Source organism: Gouania willdenowi, chromosome 10, assembly GCF_900634775.1.
Source record: "Gouania willdenowi chromosome 10, fGouWil2.1, whole genome shotgun sequence".
NCBI classification, from domain to species: Eukaryota; Metazoa; Chordata; class Actinopteri; order Blenniiformes; family Gobiesocidae; genus Gouania; species Gouania willdenowi.
In genome coordinates this window covers 15415612-15437485 of record NC_041053.1, presented here as the reverse complement: position 1 = coordinate 15437485, position 21874 = coordinate 15415612, and the positions used below count along the sequence as shown (strand labels likewise).

General features: G+C 42.8%; 1 protein-coding gene across 3 annotated transcripts; it reads left to right on the top strand.

The window, feature by feature from the left end:
* The first annotated feature begins 321 nt into the window (after window positions 1-321).
* On the top strand, window positions 322-21842 carry ccdc142 (coiled-coil domain containing 142). Of its 3 annotated transcripts, none has more exons than XM_028460471.1 (19): window positions 322-406; window positions 2242-2291; window positions 3101-3171; window positions 4428-4468; window positions 6062-6104; window positions 6208-6464; window positions 7367-7567; window positions 10519-11645; window positions 12340-12623; window positions 14809-14895; window positions 15164-15358; window positions 16118-16284; window positions 16581-16733; window positions 17840-17954; window positions 19158-19335; window positions 19514-19624; window positions 19892-19992; window positions 21345-21507; window positions 21571-21842. In XM_028460471.1, exons 3-19 carry the CDS (start codon window positions 3111-3113, stop codon window positions 21677-21679), a joined length of 3393 nt encoding a protein of 1130 aa, XP_028316272.1. In that variant the 5' UTR covers window positions 322-406; window positions 2242-2291; window positions 3101-3110; the 3' UTR covers window positions 21680-21842. The 3 variants fall into 3 exon arrangements, with proteins under 3 accessions (XP_028316272.1, XP_028316270.1, XP_028316271.1); XM_028460469.1 differs by having other exon boundaries at window positions 6059-6104; XM_028460470.1 differs by lacking the exon at window positions 322-406 and adding an exon at window positions 1586-1706 and having other exon boundaries at window positions 6059-6104.
* The last annotated feature ends 32 nt before the right edge of the window (window positions 21843-21874 follow it).

Here is a 21874-nt window from a genome sequence, read left to right as displayed (position 1 = left end):
TCCTCACTATGGGCCGCACGACTTGCTTGTTGTTTACCGTAAAGGTGCTAAAAAATGCGCAGCAAAAAAACAAACGCCGGCTCACTTGACAGCAGTCTGCAGGGCCACCAAAGAACAGCAACGCCTTGTTTAAATTAGCGGACGACACGACTAACGTAGGCCTCCTTCCTCAACAAATAATGATAAAGGGGACCTACAGAGAACAGGTGCATAAAAACTGTTAGTTTGCAGCAGAATGAACCTGATTCTGAACACAAAGAAGTATGAGTATGTGTTGTGGCCTCAGGGGGCGCTCTAAGTCTGACATCACTTCCTGTTCACCATGCCGACGAAGAAGACTGCTCGGCACCCAGCACTGCCCTGTGTCTGCGTGTGTGACTCTGAGCTGCTTTAATCTGATTAACAGGTACGTTTTAGAGGAAAAACACTCGTAAACAAGTAAAGAACGGCTACACAATGTGTCATATGAACGATTTTTATGTCCAGGAGTGCTGTTAGAAATGGGAAACTGCTCGTGTTGTTGGACTAGCGATAGAAGATGCAGATGTAAACATTGTACAGAGATTAAATATTTTGGACATAAATATTTGGTTCTTTGTGTTGTCACGGCAAATTTGCGGTTGACCTCATTTGGAGACATGATTTATTGCTCTGGTTGAATGATGGAGTCCAGTTGAAGCGTGATGATTTTATATAAAAAAAAAGGATTTATTATAAACTAAATGAAAAAGAGTACAAAGAAGCTTCCATCCTGGAAGAATTAAAGGCAGCCCACCACAAGGATGGTTAAAAGGCTCCGGCCAGAGGAAAAAAGTAAGACTGACTAACAGTTTTAATAGCTTAAACTTTATACTACGGTGGCTGGGAAGTGTCAGGTGAATGCATTTACAGAAACGAACACAAATGCAAACAGGTCACAACACGAATGCAAACCGGCCACAACGGAAGTGTTTCCGACGGACCGGTATTACAGTCGGACTGGTATTATGATATGATAGCCTGATATGAAAAATATAAGAGTATCCTAATCAACTTTCACTTACTTTCATACGCGTTTCGATGTCTTCTTCTTGTTCTTCTCTGTTCTGGTGGGTTAAAAACATCCGCCAGAAACCTGTCCGTCTGTAATACCGGTCCGTCGGAAACACTTCCGTTGCGGAAACCCGGTGGCCGGGAAGTGTCAGGTGAATGCATTTAAAGAAATGAACACAAATGCAAAAAGGTCACAACACGAATGCAAAATGGCCACAACGGAAGTGTTTCCGACGGACCGGTATTACAGATGGACACGTTTCTGGCGGATGCTTTTAACCCACCAGAACAGAGAAGAACAAGAAGGAGACATCGAAACACGTATGAAAGTAAGTGAAAGTTGATTAGGATACTCATATTTTTCATATCAGGCTATCATATCACAATACCCGTCCGACTGTTCGACTGTAATACCGGTCCGTCGGAAACAGGTCGTGTTGTGACCTGTTTGCATTTGTGTTCGTTTTTGTAAATGCATTCACCTGACACTTCCCAGCCACCGTACATTTACAGAAACGAACACAAATGCAAACAGGTCACAACACGAATGCAAACCGGCCACAACGGAAGTGTTTCCGACGGACCGGTATTACAGACGGAGACGTTTCTGGCGGATGTTTTTAACCCACCAGAACAGAGAAGGACAAGAAGGAGACATCGAAACACGTATGAAAGTAAGTGAAAGTTGATTAGGATACTCTTATATTTTTCATATCAGGCTATCATATCATAATACCCGTCCGACTGTAATACCGGTCCGTCGGAAACACTTCCGTTGTGGCCGGTTTGCATTCGTGTTGTGACCTGTTTGCATTTGTGTTTGTTTCTGTAAATGCATTCACCTGACACTTCCCAGCCACCGTATTATACAGATATGAGAAGAAGTCCCAACCCTGAAGGAAGAAAAGGAGTTGGTCACATGCTCCCAACAGTGGAGATGTTGGAGGATGATGAAGATGTGTATATTATGAGGAAGGTTGGGCGCCGATGTTATCTGTCCTTGATAGTGTGTGTGCGTGTATATCTGCATGTGAGTTTGAGTTTGGCCTTCAGCAGACACAGTGAGTTGACGCAGCTGTTCAAAAGTGCAAAGAGTACTGCAGTCATCATGTATTAAAACATGACAAATTGTACACATGAACACACATTTGACGATATGATGATGAATATAATAATTGCCATAACAGTGTTTATTTCTGATGATCACAGAGAAGGAGGAAAACTATCCCTGAATAATGAAGATGGCATAAACAAAGGTGGTGAGTATTTATTAACTTTACTTCATTAACGTCTGTGGATGTGTGAGCCATCGATCCTTAACCTGAGTGAAGATAGTTTGATATTTAACATTCGCCTGTTTTCCTTCAATCGCTCCGTGATAAACTTCACATAACAAAGGGAGATGTCCAGGACCCATGAGAGGTCATTTGATGTAAATACATTTAAAAATGAGAAAGCTATTGAAATGTCAACCTTGAAAATTGCATATTTAAAGGGACAGACACCTGATAATGGTATTAAGGCATTTGTTAATGGCCTTCTAAACTAACAAAGAGCTGTGAAAGTTATGAGGGGATGTCCAGGACCCATAAGAGGTCAGTTGATGTCAATAAAAAAATAAATAAAAAAAAAAACGAAAAAGCAACCTAGAAAATTGCATATTTAAAGGGACAGATCCCTGATAATGGTATTTGTTAATGGCCTTCTATACTAACCAAGAGCTGTGAAAGTTGTGAGATGTCTATGTTGAAAAACAAAGCAGTTACTGAATATTGAAATGAACTGTATTGCACTTTTTCGACTCCTCATCAGTGCGTTGGACAGACTTTCAGTTCTTTTCACTCCCAGCTGCATCGTCATCTTTTCTTATGTGAAGTTTATCAAAACTGTGAAACGTCGGCCTTAGTCTGCTCTCCAACAAATCCTGAAACTGTGAGAATTTGAGCTATTGAAGGTAATCGACGCAGAAACAGGCCAATGTCAAATATCAAACTATCTTCACCCCGTTCCATCCTGATTGAATGAATCAAAGCGTCATTTAAGACTTCCTCCTGTTCTCTATTCACAGTTCAGCTGGAATGGATCAAGATAACCAGGACCTACCGAATGATCCTGGTGGAGAGTCAGAGCAGATCACAGGCAAGTGCACACACACACGTCATGTTGTCTTCAGGTGTCAAACTCAAGGCCCGGGGGCCAAAGCTGGTCCTTTAGACCAGGGGTTCTCGATTGGTCTCACCCTGGGACCCATATTTTGCCATGGTCATTAAATCGCGACTCACTTTTTTTTTTCTTTTCTTTTTTTTGAGAATTCAACCAACCAAATTTAATTTTTCAAAAAATAAATTTTTTTATATATGTAATATTTATATGTATATATATGTAATTTTTCAAAAAATAAATTTTTTTATATGTGTGTTGAAAACACACATATATATATATAATCTTTTTTAAAACATAAATCTATGTATTTTCCTGTGTAACATTCATTTCACAGCATGCCTGTCAAAAAAAAAAAAAGTTTCTTTCAAAATAAAAGACATGTCCAACACGAGAGACATTAAGCAGGCTATTTATTTTTTACCAGCTGTCCGCGACCCACTTCTGGGTCCCGACCCACCAGTTGAGAATCACTGCTTTAGACAAGTCATTTTCAAACATTTTTGCCTCAAGTACCTCCTTTTTCTTATTTCTGAATCCAAGTACCCCTAGGGGTACATGTACCCCCATTTGAGAAATACTGCTCTAAGACAATCCAATTAGGCCTGCAGGAGAAAGTTAAAAAGACAGAAAAACAAATAAATTATTGTCTAAATGACCAAATCATTTAGTTATAATAATGTAACAAATTCAATGAAACTAATCAATATTTGTAGGGTTAGGGTTTCCCAGTCTCAAAAATCTCAAATTGTTCAAAGAACTCAATTTTCCTGAAATTATTTCACACAAATTCCACAAATTAGATAAAAATGTGGTCACAAAATCAATGAAATTTAAAAGAGAAAATCCTGCAGGGAGTGGACTGATATCTGAATATTACATAACATACTTTACGTATCATTTATACGTTGTGTAAAGTGCAAACTTGGGGACATTATTGTTGAAATTGCTCGTTTTCCCGCCTGAAATCCGTGGCCCACTTAAGATCAAACTGTACTTTGTGTTTGGCCCCCAAAATAAAATGAGTTTGACACCCCTGATGTAGTGGTTTAAACAGTGTGATTGTATAACCCTGTCAAACATTAGGTGTGTGGGATGAATGTAAAAAGGGGGTTCTGGTGTTTTAGTATTGAACAGTTAAGAGTGTGCCTAGTTTTCAGCATGTAGTAATGTTAGCTGTGTCATTTATTTGTAAGGTTTGCGTTCATAATGATCATCAATTCTGTGTCTTTCAGATGGTGAAAACTCTGAGTGCTTCAGTCCTGAAAAAGAGCAGGTTTGTTTTTTTTTCATTTATTTTTCTTCTAAAGGTCAGCTGATGAAACCATTGATCATTTAGTAAATCACCATCCAGTTGAAGGCTGATATTCTATACAGATAATATTTGTTTCTGAATATTTTTGCTTTGTTGTATCTGTAAATTACAAGAGCGTATTAGGACTACATTAAAATAAAAAGAAATCTGTGAGCACTACGAGATAAAAGTCATAATATTTTGAGAATAAAGTTGGAATTTTTTCAGATTGAAGTCGTAAAATTTTGAGATTAAAGTTGTAATATTTTGAGATTAAAGTCGTAATATTTTGAGATTAAAGTCGTAATATTTTGAGAATGTCATAATTTTATCAGATTAAAGTAATATTTTGAATTTATAGTTGTAATATTTCAAGAATAAAGCCTTAATTTTATCAGAATAAAGTTGTAATTTTATCAGATTAAAATAGTAATGTTTCGAGATTGAAGTTGTAATATTGTGAGAATAGAGTTGTGATTTTATGAGAATAAAGTCTTATCTTTAAAAACAGGTAATGGCAGAATTCCCTGTTTAAGTAAACACCACTATCACCACTAGCCCGGTGTCATGTACTGAGTTTGCATTGTACTGAGATTGTATGTGCGCATGCGCGCTCATGCGCACTACGGGAAATTGATTTTTTTGCTTAAAAACAATAATTCGTTTTAGTTTATTTTTGTTTTCAAAGTGAACGGACACGTGTTTTATTTGTTTATTGGATTGAGTTAGTGTTAGAGTTATAATCTCAGTGCAGAGGTAAACTCAGTACGTGACGCCGGAAGTTGACCACTTCCGGCAACTTCCTCCTCCACAATAAAAGAGATTGCTCCAAATCAGTTTGGTTCTTTGGAACAAACACAAATGTCTCCCAAGTGTCTTTAAAGTCCTTAAATTGATAACAGTGGTGATGATGGGCCAAAAGGCTCAGTATTTCACCATGTGTGAAACCTAAAGACAAATATAATCTCACTAAATGTTCCACATTCTTCATAACGCACAAGATCCTGTTTGTTTTTCAATTTTATTCTCGTAAAATTATTACTTTAATCTCTAAATATTACGACTTTGATCTCATAAAATTACAATTTTATTAAGATAGAACTTTATTTTCATAAATTACATTACAATTTAATTTTCAAAATATTCTGACTTTGATCTCGAAATATTACAACTTTAATCTTGAAATATTAGATTTTAATCTTGAAATATTACAACTTTAATTTTGAAATATTATGACTTTAGTCTCATAAGATTATGATTTTATTAAATTATGACTTTATTCCCATAAAAGAATGACTTTATTTTTTAAATATTTAATATGACTTCAAATATTACGATTTTTATCTTGAAATATTACGACTTCAATCTCATAAAATTCAGATTTGATTAAGATACAACTTTATTCTCATAAAATTATGACTTCATTATTGAAATAGTACAACTTTAATCTCATGAAATTACAAGTTTATTCTGGAAATATTACGACTTTATTCTTGTTGTGCCCAGATTTGATTTTATTTAAGAATGGTTCTTTTAGAATTCGATTTGTAATGTGAGATTTCTGTGTTTTAGCAGAGATGGGCTTCAACATTGGCATCAGAGGACTTGAGCAGCAACGGTATGTGTGTGTGTGTGTGTGTTGATGTGTGTGTGTGTGTTGATATGTGTGGGTGTGTGTGGACACACGTGTAAAACTCCTCTCTGGATCTTTATTTTTTTAGGTTACTGGCCACAGAAGTCCTTTTCTCGATCCCTGCAGCGAGCAGAGCTCCTCCTCAGGAGTACGTTCACTCCCAGTCTGAAGTGGCTGTTCCAAAGCCGCAGTCAGGATGGAGAAGAAGAAGAAGAAGAGAAGCACTTTGTTGTGGCTCACAACCTGGTGTCTCGCTCCTCTGCACGTCTGCTTCGTCTGCAGCACGCTCTCCTGTGTGTGGCTCCACAGTGGCAGCTGGTGGACGCTACGCCCTGGACTTCTCAGGTCTGTAAAGTGTTGAAGGAACAGAATATAAAGTCCAGAGTAAGAAATTAAATATATAGACCGTCTCAGGATTTGAGCCAACCACAATCTGTGTAACATATACAATAATTAATAACATAATTGATAATGTTGACTACAAAAATTTGCGTCGACGAGTTGTAACGTCCACCGACCCGAATACGGGTCAGAATGCATGTTCTCACTCATTCCTGCTCTTAAGGGATTAAATGCTTCATAAATACAGCAGCATATCGCAAGTGTCATATACCGTTTGAAAGCTTAGAATCTTCCATTTTTTAACCATATAAACCATTCTAAGACACAACCATCACGGCAAACACAGTCAATTGTTTTGTCAAAGTTGGGAAAAAAGGCGACCTTTTCAATTTAGCACTGCCATGTCTTACTGAATCCATATATTTCATCAAAAGTGGTCTCAAAATCTTCCTCAGACATTCACAAATTCATTGACCTCCAGCATTTAGTTCAAAACACAGTAAAACTGCTGTAAAAAAAAAAAAAATATATGTAACATCCTATTTACAAGAAGAAGGCCGATCCGCCCTGATTTCTTCTAACTTTTTTAGCTCTGTGAGGCTGACTTTGTCATTAAAAATCCTAATTTTTAGAGTAATGTTGTAAATTCATGATACAATCAATCCGGCGGCCGCTTTCTGCTTCATTTATGCTGCAGTACCATACATGAACTGCTGGGCGCAGTGTCACTTCACCATCCACATTATGAAGAAGAATTCTTCTTCACGGACTTAGTTCTTCTTCAGATTATTTGTCAGTATTTTCATCTAATTTAGCATCAGTGGCTCAAGCATGCATTAGCTTAAAAATGTGTCAGTATGTCACACAAAAACCAGTGATGTGGTTCTGGTCTCCCTTTTCTTCAGGCCTGTGTGAAAGTCCCCCCAGCTGAAGGAGGTGTACCAGTCCTGGCTGTGTCTCCCTTCCTACAGGAGCACTACAGCGCCCTCTGCAGGCTGCTGCAGCAGCGCTCCATGCTGCTCTTCGTACATGAGTACAGCAGACGGGTTCACTTGGCAGCTGCTTACATATTCAGACTGCAACACCTACTGGAGCATCAACTGAAGGTCAGCAGCTTTTAGTGTTTCCACGGTTACACGGTAAGAAGCAAATAAAGGTCTTACCAACAAGAGAATGAGGTTTTTTCTTCTCCTTTGAAAAAGCCGACCTGTTTTGCTATAATATGTCCCTTGAGGACCTGAGGTCTTAGAGCACATATATCAAACTCAAGGCCTGGGAGCCAAATCTGACCATAGAGCATCCAATGTGTCCCGCGTGAATCCTTGTGTAAAATGACAAACTTCTTCAGTTGTATTTTGTCTCGGTCCGTCCAAACACACAAATTCAATGAAACTCCACAATATTTACAGGTTCACAGTTTATCCCATAGCCCAAGACATACCAGTGTGTCAATGACCAATGTTTGTGCAAGAACCTCGGGCCCGAAGATGCAGCCAAGCCAGCAGAAAGAGTGGGGGCCAAGGAGCCCCAGGCCGCCCCCAGACACCCCCGAGATCCCAACCCGAAAGGCAGCCACGCCCCCCAGATACACACCCGAGAAAGCCCCAAGGAGTCGAGGACCCAGCGCACCCCACCACTGACCCTACCCACACCCCAGCACCAAACCCCCTTAGGGGAAGGCCCAAAGAACCCCCGCCCGAGACCCTAGCAGAGGAGCAAAGGCCCAGGCCCAGTAGACGGCCAGAGCCGCGCCGAGCAGGCAGCCAGCGGGCACCTGCTGGCAAACTCAGAGGCAGCAGAGACCGGACCCCAGGCCAGAAGGAACCGGAACAGAAGCAGCTCTGGCAGCAGCCCGCTCAAGAACGACGGCCGCATCCCCAGCTGCCAGGGGCACCAAGGAGATGGTGCGAGTTGCCCCACCGGCCCCCAGATGCACCGGCTGAGCCCCGCGAAGTGGCCTTCATTGATGTCGCCGGCGAGATAAACCTTAGTTATAGTCAAAGTCTGGAGCCCCCCAGGGGCCCCAGCCAGACCGTCATAACGGTATGCGGTGCACACAGCCCCGAAGCGACAGAGCCCCAGACCCCAGCCTTGCAGGGCACCGCCCGAGCAGGGCCCACCCCGCACCCCACCCGCAGGCATGCAAGTGCGCGGCCAGCCCTTGAAGACCCCCGCCAAGATCAGCCCAGCCATCAGGCTAAGCCCGCTGGACCCCAAGGGCACCTTCCAGAGACCGGGAACCCCCAAGGGCGAACCTCCTGGCAAAGCCCATGAACCGGCCACAATCCAGCAGGACCGCACAGCCCCAGATGGCGCAAGGATAGCCGCCCAGGCCCTGCCGCCCACCGGAGAGTGCAAGCCACGGGGCGACACTCCCCACCGGCTCGTGAGCGGCCGACGTCCGCCACCGAGAGAAGAAGGCATAACAATGGCACACACCTGGTGTGGTATAGGAGCCCCCAGCCAAAGGCGCCCAGACCCACCCATCGGCCCGCAGATAGCAGGACAGACCCACCAAGTGATCGACAGCGACCCCAACCACCCCCCAGCAAACAGCATCATCCCGAAGTGCCATGCAACCCCGGCACAGACGCCAGCACCTCCCCAGCATGCCCACCCCCCACACTGGTGTGGCAAGACTCCCCAGGCCCACACACCGCAGGGACCGCCCCCAAGGCAATCAGGAGACAAGACAAGCACCAAGCCATGCCAGAAAGGAAGAGGCACCCCCACGCTCCGTAAGGCCGACACCGCCTGTAGATACCCCACAAAGAGAGAACCCAGCATCAGGTGTGATTGAGGGATTGGTAGGGCAAATTGATGTGGGAGTGCTGTCCCCGTGCTATTACAGTACATGGTAGCACAGGCGGTGCCACCCCCCTACCCTCAGCTCCGCCATCCAGCCCCCCAAGGGTTGGATGGGTGTGGTGCACAAAGTGAGTGAGCCAGACCAGCTCGGAGTGAAGTGTCCATGTAGGAGGCCTGTCTGGTGTGAGTCTGGCCCATCCATACAGCGGGCCACCGGAGATGGTCGATTGCGCAGACGGGCACGCAGCATTGCGAGCCCCAGGGACGCGCTGAGCAGCACAGCCGGAAACCCACCCCGCGGCACCCCTCGAACCATGTTGGCCCCACGGAGCACAGCAGCACCCCCACCCCCCAGGCACAGTGGGACACCATCCACATTCCCCAGCAATCCAGGGTGGACCCCCGCCTCATGCCTGCCCCGAGCTGCCCGTCCCGCCACAACAAGGAGCAGAGAAGCTCGCACCACGACCAGCACAGACCCACACGGCCCCATGGTACAACATCGTACACAGGTTGGTGGCCCAGGCAACCCCAATAAGAGAGAACGTCATCAACTGCCACGGACCGATAAGCGGGCGAACCCAAGCACCCCCAGCCAGGCACCGCCACCTCACACCAATGCCACCAGCATAGTCCCCCCCCCCCCCCCCCCCCCCCCCCCCCCGAGGGCCACCTCTGATCACCCACGGGCCGACACGAAACCCCCCCCGACACCAGCACAGCCCTGAGGACAGTGGGTATCAGGCCACCATCCCCACCCCGCCCAAGGCAGCGCGGCGCCCACCGAACCACAGCCAGCTCTTGAGCAGATGGTAGGAGAACTCACCCCGAGAGGCCCAACCCAAAGAACACTCCCCGCTCTTTTATATCCTCCTATAATAAAGTGTTTCTTACCTTCCTTAGGGAGTGCTGGTGGCGGTCACAATTATGCAATAAAATAAATTCATTTATTTATTTGCAATAACAAAACATGCATTGCTGTCTTTAAAAGATTGCACTTCTTGTAGTGTTGACCTTCAACAGCATGTGCAGACAAAATGGGGGAAAAAAAGTTAGATGGTCATTTTCCCAGCTGTGGGACTGAGAATCACATGCAGAGCACATGTTCTTTCTTCTTTTGTTTCTGGGTTCTGTTTCTTCTGCTTTCAGTCCAGTTATTTTCCATATGTGCAAGATAACAATAAATGTAATATCCTACAGGTTTGGAGTGTTATCGTTTATATGTATAATATTTCTTCTTGTGTTGCAGAGCGTCCCCGTGGACCAGCTGCCCTCCTTCAGGCCCACTCTGTGCTCACTGAGTCAGGAGCTCCGGGTCCACCTCAACCATTGGCCTTGCCTGCTCTCCAAAGTTCACTCTGATCCCAATCTGAGACCAGCTCTGGTTCAGCTCACGGGACGGCTTAAAGAAATCCAGCAGACTCTTGATTCACTGGCTGTTCAGGCAATAGTTGTGATGGAACATTATATTCATGCTACTCTGTGTGTTTTAGCCCAGTCAGATTTAGAATTAGTGCCAAGGGAAGTCCTGGAGGACACGTTGTGTGGGACAAACTTGTATAACCAAGCTGTGGAGGAGCTCAGGACGCAGAGAGGTGTTTTCCAGCAGAGGACCCTGGTTTTACAGCAGACACACTGTAGCACGTTGAGCTCTTGTCTTCCAAAGACCAAAAAGCATCTTCTGTCAGAGTTCTCCGTCTCAGAGATCATTGATATCTTAGCTCAACATCATGCCAAAAAAGTTGCCAAACAGTTGCACAGCTGGATTTATGTCCAGGTCACAGCGCGGCCAGCGGAGCACGGGTCCCTGTGGGGCTCTGATGGAGCTCAGCAGGTGCGGAGCAGGGGAGGCTCGTGGACTTGGGAGCAGCTGCTTCAGACCTACAGAATCCCCTCACATCACACTCTGAAGTCCACTTTGCCTTCATTTACCTCCAGCCTTTATTCTAACCATACCCTGACCTGTCGTGTCCCCACATCACACTCACACACAGGAAGTCCCAGTGAGCCACTGCAGACTGTTTCAAGCTGTCCCACCTCCTGCAGACCTCCTGCAGCACTGCCTCTGTTCATTGTGGGTCAAACTGACCCGGCCTCAGTGCAGCTGCTGTTTCAGGTGCTGGTTTCGTCCAGTGATCTGCTGATTCCACTGGTGTCCCACAGACCTACACCCAGAGGACTGACAGAACCACTGACCAATCCAGCAGCTGAGAATCTAAAGGCCAAGGTGAACACCAGCATCCTAAGTTCTCCAGCAGATGATCAAACGGATTCACAGGATGTGAGTGAAGTCCGTACGATGTTTAACAAAGACCTGGAAGAAGAACAAGTTCATCAGGAATGGACGGAGCAGCAAACTCCAGCGCACGTCGGCAGGTAAGATCAGCTTGCACACACACAGATGATGTTGTAAATGGCATACTAACGTACTACTCATAAGTTTGAGGTTCATGACAAATACCCGGATGTTGAATATATGGGGACATTTTTTAAGTGTGCACATATGAAAAAACTAAAGTAAAAATAAGATGAAAAATATTGATACAGGTTGAAGAGCTTAGCATTAGCCAAGCATTAGCCTAACATTAGCTTAACCTAGCATTAACTTAGCCTTACATTGGCTTAGGATCAGCATTAGCTTAACCTAGCATTAACTTTGCCTAGCATTAGCATTAGCTTACCACTAACCAAGCATTAGCTTAGCCTAGCCATTGAACCCTCTGTAAAATAATGCCGAAGATAAATGAACATATAACTGATAATCTGTCCAAATACAGTTGAAATGATTCAAAGTGTAAAAACCAAGTTACTTTAACCAAAACATTTTTAAACAGTGCAAAGCAATCAGACTGTTTTTTAAATGACTCCCAATTTCCAATAAGATCCAATAAATAATTCCCATGAAAAAAATTCTGTTTTTGATTATTCCCAAAGATCCAGAGTTTATGTTCCTGTGGAATTTTACCAGGAATCTCTCACAGCCCTATGTGGAAGCTGAATTAGCTTTATTAATCAAGTATACATTCCTTTATGAATCTGACACCGCTGTGACATCACGTGTGTGCTTAAGCTCAGAGTTTCAGAACGATGAAGACAAAGAGAAAGAGGAGATGACAGCGCCGCCTGGCTGTGGCCGCTGGTATCACTCAGTGCAGTGGGTGGACCTCGGTCAGCCCCTCGTCTTCACTGACGTGCTTGCTCAGTACCGTACCCGGCTGTGGTCCTGGGTCGGCGCCGCTCTGTGGCTACGAATGCATTTCCCAGAAGCAGCCAACGCAGCAGCAAGCATCCACCTGCAGGACAACCATGCAGCGTTCCACGTCCTGCACCAGATTAGCCGAGCTTCAGAGGCAGGTAAAGGCTCGTAGCTTTAAACCTCATCTCAGGTCAGCAAAATGTTGGACAAAGCAAGCATCTGTATGGAGGTAGATTTGTGTATTATTCAATCAAAAAACATTTTTAGCCTCTAGACACAAATGTACTACCCATAATATGGTCCATATACAAAAAAGATGACTTTAATGAAGAAAAAAAAATCAATAAAAAACATTTTCAATAAAAAATATTATTGTTTTTTGTGCCATAGTATATAGTTATCTTAAAGGGGACATATCATGCTAAAGCCACTTTTTTAGCCCTTAAAAGCATTTTGTTGTATATTTAGATTGTTTAGAAGTTGATATCTTTATATTCTGTTTTGGTCATATTTTTCAATCTGTTTTGATTTTTCTATTCTCTATTACATTTTTTGAACAATAACATCATAGTATTTGCAGCGGAACTGCCAAATTAGGACATCGACTCCAGGCCCAACACTTTGAGCAGTCCGCCATTTTTATTTCTTTTTGTAGTCCAAGCTCAAGGATGCCGAAGTTACGAGAGGAGAAATCAAAATGTTCGGTTGTTGGATGTAGTAACCCACACGCTTCAATACACCGTCTCCCAGCATCAGAACCTTTTCGAAGTGCCTGGTTGAGTTTTATTTTTTATGGAAATGTACCCACATCTGTGGGTAAGGTCACTTTTGTGTGCGCGAAGCACTTCAAGGATGACTGCTTCAGCAACCTCCGCCAGTATAAAGAAGGATTTGCCGAAAGACTTTGTCTGATTGAGGGTTCAATTCCTTCTATCTTTGGAGACGACAAACAGAGCACTTCGGTAAGCTGTAAATAACGCTAAAAAGTGTGATAAGACGTCCCTGTCATTGTTTTGTTAGCATTAGATGTTGCACTGTCTTCATATGTTAGCGCTGTGTGCTCGTTTTAGATCCTTGATGATATGGCCTACGTGGTTTAATTTAAGTCTAAAGTTTTCATTAGCCATTTCATTTTGCCGTTTTTGTCTCCAAAAAGATTGTATTAAAATGCATTTCGTGACGTTAGCTTGGCGCTAGCGTTAGCTCGGTGCTTGTGTTAGCTCACTTGTTAGGGTTCTGCAGGTTCATCATCTTTATTTTCATCTCGCTCCGCCGGGTCAGACTCTGGCTCGAACATGTAAAGCTGGATGGACAAGTATTCTGTTGTTGACATTTTGTAAATAACCTCTGAATAAAAAGTTTATGCGCCGTTACATAACCGTATCTCTTCTATCAAACTACAAAAATGGCCGAACAGGGTGGAGTTTAACCGAGTGTCACCTCTGCAACCTGAAGAGGGGGCGGGGTATGAAGTGTCTTGTTTGCATTTAAAGAGACCGCACCAAAACGAGTTGCTCTCAGAAGCACATCAGAAAAGGGGTAGAAAAGGGGCCTGTGGAGCTATAATAATGAGGAATTCAGACCCAAGCATTGCAGTTCTGCTTTATATAGACCACAACTGTATGATTTATATGTAAAAAGGAAGGATTTAAAACCATTATATGTCCCCTTTAAAGATGTAAATCCTTGTTTTAATTAGAAATAAATGGGTTAAATTTAACCAAAAATAGTGGAAAAGGTGGTGAAATGGGATTGTAAGTGTCCAAAAACGGACAGAAAAAGTATTAAAAAGGGTTCAAAGTGTCAGTATTAGAACAATGTGTTCAAACTGGCAAATAATGGGCATGACAAATAGTGAATGTGGTTAAATTGGCAAAAATAAGCATGAAATGTGGTGAAAAGAGGTTAAAAGTAACAATAATTGGTCAACATGTGTGACATTAGGTGGGAAAACTGTTCGGAAATGTGTTGAAAGTGGGGAAATGTGCAGAAAAGGCATTGAAATTTGACGAAGGAGTGGTAGAAATGGGATTAATGTAGCAAAAATGTATTAAAAGGAGCAAAAATATGGCAAGAAAAAGTGATCAAAGTAGGTTAAAATAGTTGAGTGAAGTTTGGTGTAGTTGCAGAAAAAGGTTAAAAATAAGCAAAAATCAGAATCAGAATTCCTTTATTGATTCCAGGGGGAAATTGCAGGGCTCAAATAGTTAAAAAATATTCTTAGTTTCTTGAATTTAGTATTATTGATCTAGCAATCCCCTACCAGTGTTTCCCGACCTCAAATGGGGTCTTTCTAACCCCAAGATTGAGAACCCCTGCTTTACATTATGTTGTTTGTTACAGGTCTGCTCTCAAAAGAAAGTCACGCCGTGCTGCAAGACTTTAGTCTGGGTCTGTTCATCAGTGCAGCACATGCTCAGTGGGATTATGGTTAGTACACACACACGCACACACACACACACACACACACTGGATTACAATATACCCATTTGACGGAACTTTGTCAGCAGACATTTAAGTAAGAATACAAAGAGGATGCAAACCCTGATGCTCACTAATAAAAGGGTTCTGCGCTGCAAAGCCCTGGAACCGTTTCCCTGGTTCAATAATCAGTGTAAACACACATTCTTTATGAAGTCACTCATATCTGATGAGATGTCCGTGGTAATATTATGCTCTTGTCTTGTTTTCTGCCAAGACCTGTGCAGAAGTTTAGGCTCAACACTAAAAGATAAATGTCCCATAAACCAAGGCCGAAGGTTTGGGACGTCGTCACCGAAGCAAGACGGAGGTGAGACGGTGTCGTCGGTGACCATGGAGCACTTCCTGCTGCTGTCAGCGCCTCTCATCTCGTCTCTGTGCTGTCAACACACGGACAACAGAGTGTCGTCAGGTTGGAACACATGTACCAGCAGCTTTCTAAAGTTAGAAAGTGCAAAGTCTGCAGTCATTCAGCTGAAAAACTGAATTTAACATCCTCAACATTTATCAAACTTCTTTCTACAAACAGCAGGCACACCAAAGACACTTTCTTAAAGGTGGGGGGGGGGGAATCATGTTTTTTTCAGGCACATAGTACCATGCTAGTGCATACTCAAATAACTATGCAACCCAAAATAATGACGAAATATTTTTTTATCAAAATCCTGCACAATTTCTCAAATTATTCTACTAAATTTAATAATTGTTCATAATATCAAGGAAATGTAAGTTAATTTAAGTTTAAGGCCACTTAATGCTTGGATATTGTCGGTCTCTTTTATGCTTTATATGTAATTTATACCTGGAAGCGCAAACTAGGGCACATTAAACATTAATGTTGAAATTGCTCTTTTTCTTGTTTAAAATCTGTGGCTCCACTTGAGATCAAACAGTTCTGTATTTTGCCCTGAACTAAAATTAGTTTGACACCTCTGCTCTGGGGGATTCCACATCCCACAATGCACCAAACTTTTCCAACAATCTCAGTAAGAGTTTGTGTTTACAATGTTTAGAGTGGAGATCAAAACAAACTTTCCAGCAGCAGTTTCCACCTTTTACATCTTTTTTTGTTCAAGTTAACGATCTTTGATTTGTTGATCTATTAAGCCTATTATTTGTCTTTATCTGATAATAAATTAACCTTCTAACCTTTCTGTTTCCCACCCTACAGGTGATCATGGTCTCTGTTCCTCTGGGTTCACCTCCAGGAAGCGGAGCGTTAGCTTGGTGTTAGCTTCACTACAGCTAGCAAACATCTGGGTCATGTCCAAAGCTCAGCAGTTCCTTTCATCGTGGAACCTCAACAAGTTCCTCCTGATTACACAGGGCGACCTCAAAGTACGTGTGTGAAGGTTCTGATCAGCAGGTGTTCTTAGATCCTGTGGTGTACGTATTTCGGCGTGGGTTCCTCTCGTGTTGCCTTCTCTGATTTCAGCAGATCAATCTCATTTTCTTTACGTTTGGCTCGCGTGTTGTCACCACCCGTGTGTGTGTGTGTGTGTGTGTGTGTGTGTGTGTGTGTGTGTGTGTGTGTGTGTGTGTGTGTGTGCGTGTGCGTGTGCGTGTGCGTGTGCGTGTGCGTGTGCGTGTGCGTGTGCGTGTGCGTGTGCGTGTGCGTGCGCGTGGTTCCCCAGATGTTGAAGGACTCCATGCAGATGTTGGTGCATCACACTGATTCTTTGGTGCTGAGTCTGGACGGTGATCATCACTCCACCTTCACCAATCACAACCACATTCTGCTGAGTCGGCAGCAGGAAGCACTCAGCCATGTTGTGTCGGAGCTACAGGTGAACCATGAGATTATTGATCGAATAATGACTTGATCACAAGACGCCAAGTACAAATATAATATATCAGCTGTGAAAACATTCATCCAGTGTTGTAGTCTGAGCTGATTTAGGCCAGGGGTTCTCAACCTTGGGGTTGTGAGACACTGTGAGGGGGTCGCCAGATGCCTTCAAGAAACAATTTGAGTTCATTTTTGTAGATTTTTACTCTTTTTCTGCAATTACACCAAACTTGACATATTTTAACCTATTGTCATTACTTTTTCTTGCCATATTTTTGCTCCTTTTAATGCATTTTTGCTACATTACTCCCATTTCTGTAGCTTCTCCATCACATTTCAATGGATTTTCTGCACATTTTTCCCACTTTCAAGACATTTTCAGCACTTATAAACCCTTTTCACTACTTTTCCCACCTAATGTTGCATATGTTGACCATTACCTCTTTTCACCATATTTCATGCTTATTTTTTTTACCAATTTAACCACATTCACGATTTGTCATGCCCATTATTTGCCAGTTTAAGCTAATTGTTCCTACTTTTTTCTGCCACTTTTAAGCAAATATTGACACTTTGAACACTTCTATCACGTTTTCTGTCCTTTTTTGGCCACTCTAATTTCCAACTTTCAACCAATTTCTGTGGTTGTTAAAATCCCATTTCACCAACTTTTCCGCCATTTATGGTCACTTTTAATCCATTTTCATTTCTGATTAAAACAAGGATTTACATCTTTAAGATGAATACATACTATGGCCCAAATAATAATAAACATTATTGGATAACAGTGGATATTATTAAGATAAATGAATAAATGTGGTTATCACAGATTCATAGAACAATGGACCATCATTTTGCTGACTTTATGGATGGGTCCCAAAAATCTCTCCACTTTATTCCCCCTTATAGATGGTCCTGTCTCCACATGACTGTTCTTCATTGTTCATGTCTGTGTTCAACCACCTTCAGCTACAGTGGGGGTCCCCGGTCTCTGGGACCTTTATTTTGGGGGTCGCGGCCTGAAAAGGTGGAGAACCACTAATTTAGGCAACAGATAAATCTGTGATTTCCATCTAATGTCGTTGATTATTTTCTATTTTTCAGACCTTCTCCTCTCTGGTGCTGAAGAACTTTTCTCGCGACTGCAAGCGGATGTCAGGGGAGATCTTTAAACGCACCATGCCCACTGCTGGGCACTGGAGACCGGGTCACAGGACAGGTACTGCTTTGAGATTTTGTCACCACCGGCATGTTGCGTTTCTTTGAAACTTTGGATCTACCACAAATATTTTAAAGAATTCCTCCAGCAGACGTCAACAAAGATTTATTTTGCATTTGATGTTGTTTTGTAAATTTTTTGTATTTTGGTTGTTGTCCTGTGTTTTTGGAGTACATTTTGGAAAATGTTCTGTTTCATTATGGGACTTTGGAGTCATTTTGCACATTTACTTTGGGGGGCTGCACTAAATATAAGGTGATTTAAGGTGCAATGCCTAAGGAAGTGTTCCTGATCTGCAGTAGGTGGGTTATTTTCTTCTGGCTGATTACGATATGATGTAAGTGGACTTGATGTTTAAAGCTCTTTTATTACCAATACTTTACAGCATTGTGGGTCAAATTCACCCATTCTCACTCACATTCACACACCAACAAACAGCGAGGTGCTAATACCCTTCCCTTTGAGCCTGATGAATGGTGTGTATGTGACGTAGGCGGGGTTGGGGTCACTTACAATTACATATTCAGTTCAGTTTGAATATTTTTTTGTTATACTAAATAAAACAAATGTCACAATTTAGAAGCAAAAATGCTCATATGCCTGCCCAACATAAATCATAACATTCAAGTTACCTTCTGAATAATACACACAAAAGAAATGCCAGCATTCAACAAGTACATTTGAGGTGCTTTTTTTTTTTCCAAATAATGCAATATATACATATACAGTATGTATACACACACACACACACACACACACACACACAGACATACACGTACGTACTTCCTTTTATATACAACATTTAACAAAGAACACAAACAAATTTCTACTGCTTCACATAAGTCAACTCAATTATGTTTACAGTGACCAGCACTTTTTCCAATTATAATTACAATTACAATTATTATTTTTCCTCTGAAAGTCAATTACATTTACATTCTTATTCACTGAGCCTTTAATAAATAACCCTATAAAACTCAACCTTCCTCTTGTGTTAGCTTTCCGTTAGCATCTTTTATGTTTTGATCCTGGTCTTAAATCGGCTGTAAATTACACTAAAACATTTTCTATCATCCAATTTGTCCTCCCTCCACCCTCCACAGTCTGCTCTAAGTGATGGACTATTGTGTGTGTGACACATGGAAAAAGCAGTGTCACTTCCAAATGTTGATGACTCATGATCCGTTCTCTCTCTTCTGTCAGGTCTGCCCCGCAGTCCCAGTGAGTATGTGTCACTGGCAGCTCAGAGCGTGATTGGTCAAGTTCTAGAGGGCGTGGCCCCACTGCCCGATGACGCTCGCGTTCAAGCGCTGAGCATAACGATGACAGCTTTTATGGAGGCATGGATGGAGCACATTCTGAAGCAGAAGATTAAATTCAGGTCGGTTAATATGCTGTTATATTTCCTCTTCCCCTGTTTTTTTGGTGCTTCTGCAACATCTAAATTTCCCCCATTTGGGGATCAATAAAGTTTTATCTTTTCTTATCTTTTCTGTCATCGATCCAACTGCTACGTGACGCTAATGTTAAAAGCTCCTTCCTGTTCTGCGTTGTCACAGTGTGCAGGGTGCTCTGCAGCTGAAGGAGGACTTTGACTCTATCAGGGAGATGATCCAGGCCGACAGATACGGTCTGTCAGCTGAACTCCACCAGCGACTGCTCAGCTTGAGGTAACACACCAAGCCTTCCCTCCACCCTCTTAAGTAACGAACAGCAGAGAATCTACTGCAGGCAACCTCACACTATTATTGGAATCTTTCCAAAATTGTGCAATTTTCCATATATTCTTGCATATAATTTCCCTAAAACTAAATTAAAAATTATTCAATAAAATCAAGTCAGTTAAAGTGATGGATGGATTATTAGAATCTACAGCTGATCCAAAGACATGTCCTGATAATACTGTCGAGTCATGTTGGTCCTTTTTCTCTCCTCAGGGTCTTCCAGCAGGTGGACTCAGCAGTGGTTTGTTTGCTGCAGCAGCCTCAGGCCAAGCCATACCTCCAGTCCAGAACCTGGGAGTCCTTCTCTCAGTGCTGTGAGCATCACACCATCTGATCCAACTATTTACACTCTGCTATCCAATGCTAAGGTTCTGATCAGGAGCTAATCAGCGATGTCATCATCAAGCTGCAGTCCTTCATGTCTGTTTTTAACACTATTTAAAAAGAGTGGAGCTTCCAATAACCGAAGGGTTGGGGGTTCGAATCCTTCTCTATCCAAGTCATTGTCGTTGTGTCCCTGGGCAAGGCACTTAACCCACATTGCCTAGTATAAATGTGGTGTGTGAGTGAGTGTTGGTGGTGGTCGGAGGGACCGTAGTGCACTATGCAGCCTTGCTTCTGTCAGTCTGCCTCAAGGCAACTGTGGCAAGGCAATAGAGAGAGATGTGTGTGTGTGTGGTTCCTAAGTCAGCTTCAAAAGGCGAGTTGGATTTTTTGCCCCAATATTACGTCATAAGGTGGAAAGTCCTCCTGACAATCCTGGCTCCTCCTACCCTATAAGAATGTGAGTATGTGAGCTCCTCCCTCTCAAATGACCTCACAGGTAAAACAAACACTGCGGTTTAATACAGAATATAGAATACACTTTATTGTCATGACCCAGATATGTAAAGCTACATACACAAAATGTTTTCTCTGCATTTAACACTCCTTGAGTAGCAGTGGGCAGCAACGGTGTAGCGCCTAGGGAGCAGTTTGGGGTAATATAAGGGACTGATCAACATCCCACAGTGATGGACAACTGATATTAGATCCAGTGAGCTTATGATTACAAGCCACTAGTCCTTTTATTCATAGATAATATATTTACGTTCAGTATAGAGATGATCCAGTATAAAGATAATCCGAAGCACAGTGCGCTGATAATCAGTTCCACTTTTAGTAACCGTTATATCGCCTCGTATCGCCTTTGACATGATCTGACATGTTTGTTACCCAATGCGACGTAGCGGTTGATCAAAACAAATAATTATCACCTTAAATGGTCTCTTCCTGTGGTTAGAGGTGGTGCGAATGACAAGAAAGTGACTTGGCAGCTTAAGACTCCAGTGAGTGAAACAGCTGACTCCGCTGACAGACAGACTCTGCTGCTGATGTAATAAACACACGCCCTGAAGCAGCGTTTGTCGGACTTACAATCACAATAGCTGCTTAAATATCCATGTGTTTTACTGTAATGTGCAGTTTTTTGGCTGAACACAATAATAATGTGTGGATAGCAAAAGAAAATAGCTTTGTGATCAATGATCACCCTCTCCATTAGCGAGGCGTAGAGTCTGCATCTACAGACACGCCCACTCATGCATATGCATGAAGGCCCCAAAACAACCTGTTCTATTTCATAATATTTTGTGAGATGTCACATGATGCATGTGTCCCTCCTCAGGTCCAGCCACCAGCAGCACAGACAGCCTGGACACCGCAGTGAGTAGCAGCATAACAAACCTGAGGAGCATGGAAGGGGAACAGCTGAGTGACCCCTCAGCCATAACCACTGACCTCCCTCCTTTGGAGCCATCCAATTCTGCAGAGCCTTACCTCGCTCCAAGGTAAGGTGTGAGCACTCAGGGCTGGTCCAAGAAGCTTTTCCTGTCTGATCTTTGTGCTTTCAGTACGGCTCTGAACGCGGCTCAGCAGCAGTGGCTGGACCTGAGGATCCAGAACAACAGTCGTCGCTGGAGGCTTCCAGGTCTTCAGTGTCTGTCCAAGTCTGAGCCCTGAGAGGAGGAGCTGCTCTGCTCCTCCATGAAACACTGCAACTGGACTGTGACACCAAAGGCACTTTACCTTCTGGAGAATGTGATTTGTATAGAGCCAGATTTATTTTTGTATTCTCACAGGTTCATAAAAATCTTTATTATATTAAAATGATGATATTTTGTGATTATTGAGCCTTATTTTAACACTGAAGGTGAT

Excerpts from the sequence above, each read along its gene's own strand:
- ccdc142 (XM_028460469.1), top strand. The coding sequence starts at position 3,111 with ATGGATCAAGATAACCAGGACCTACCGAATGATCCTGGTGGAGAGTCA. Across the intron at positions 17,955-19,157 it reads GAGACCGGGTCACAGGACAG|GTCTGCCCCGCAGTCCCAGT; the intron begins GTACTGCTTTGA and ends CTCTTCTGTCAG. Across the intron at positions 19,625-19,891 it reads CAGCGACTGCTCAGCTTGAG|GGTCTTCCAGCAGGTGGACT; the intron begins GTAACACACCAA and ends TTCTCTCCTCAG.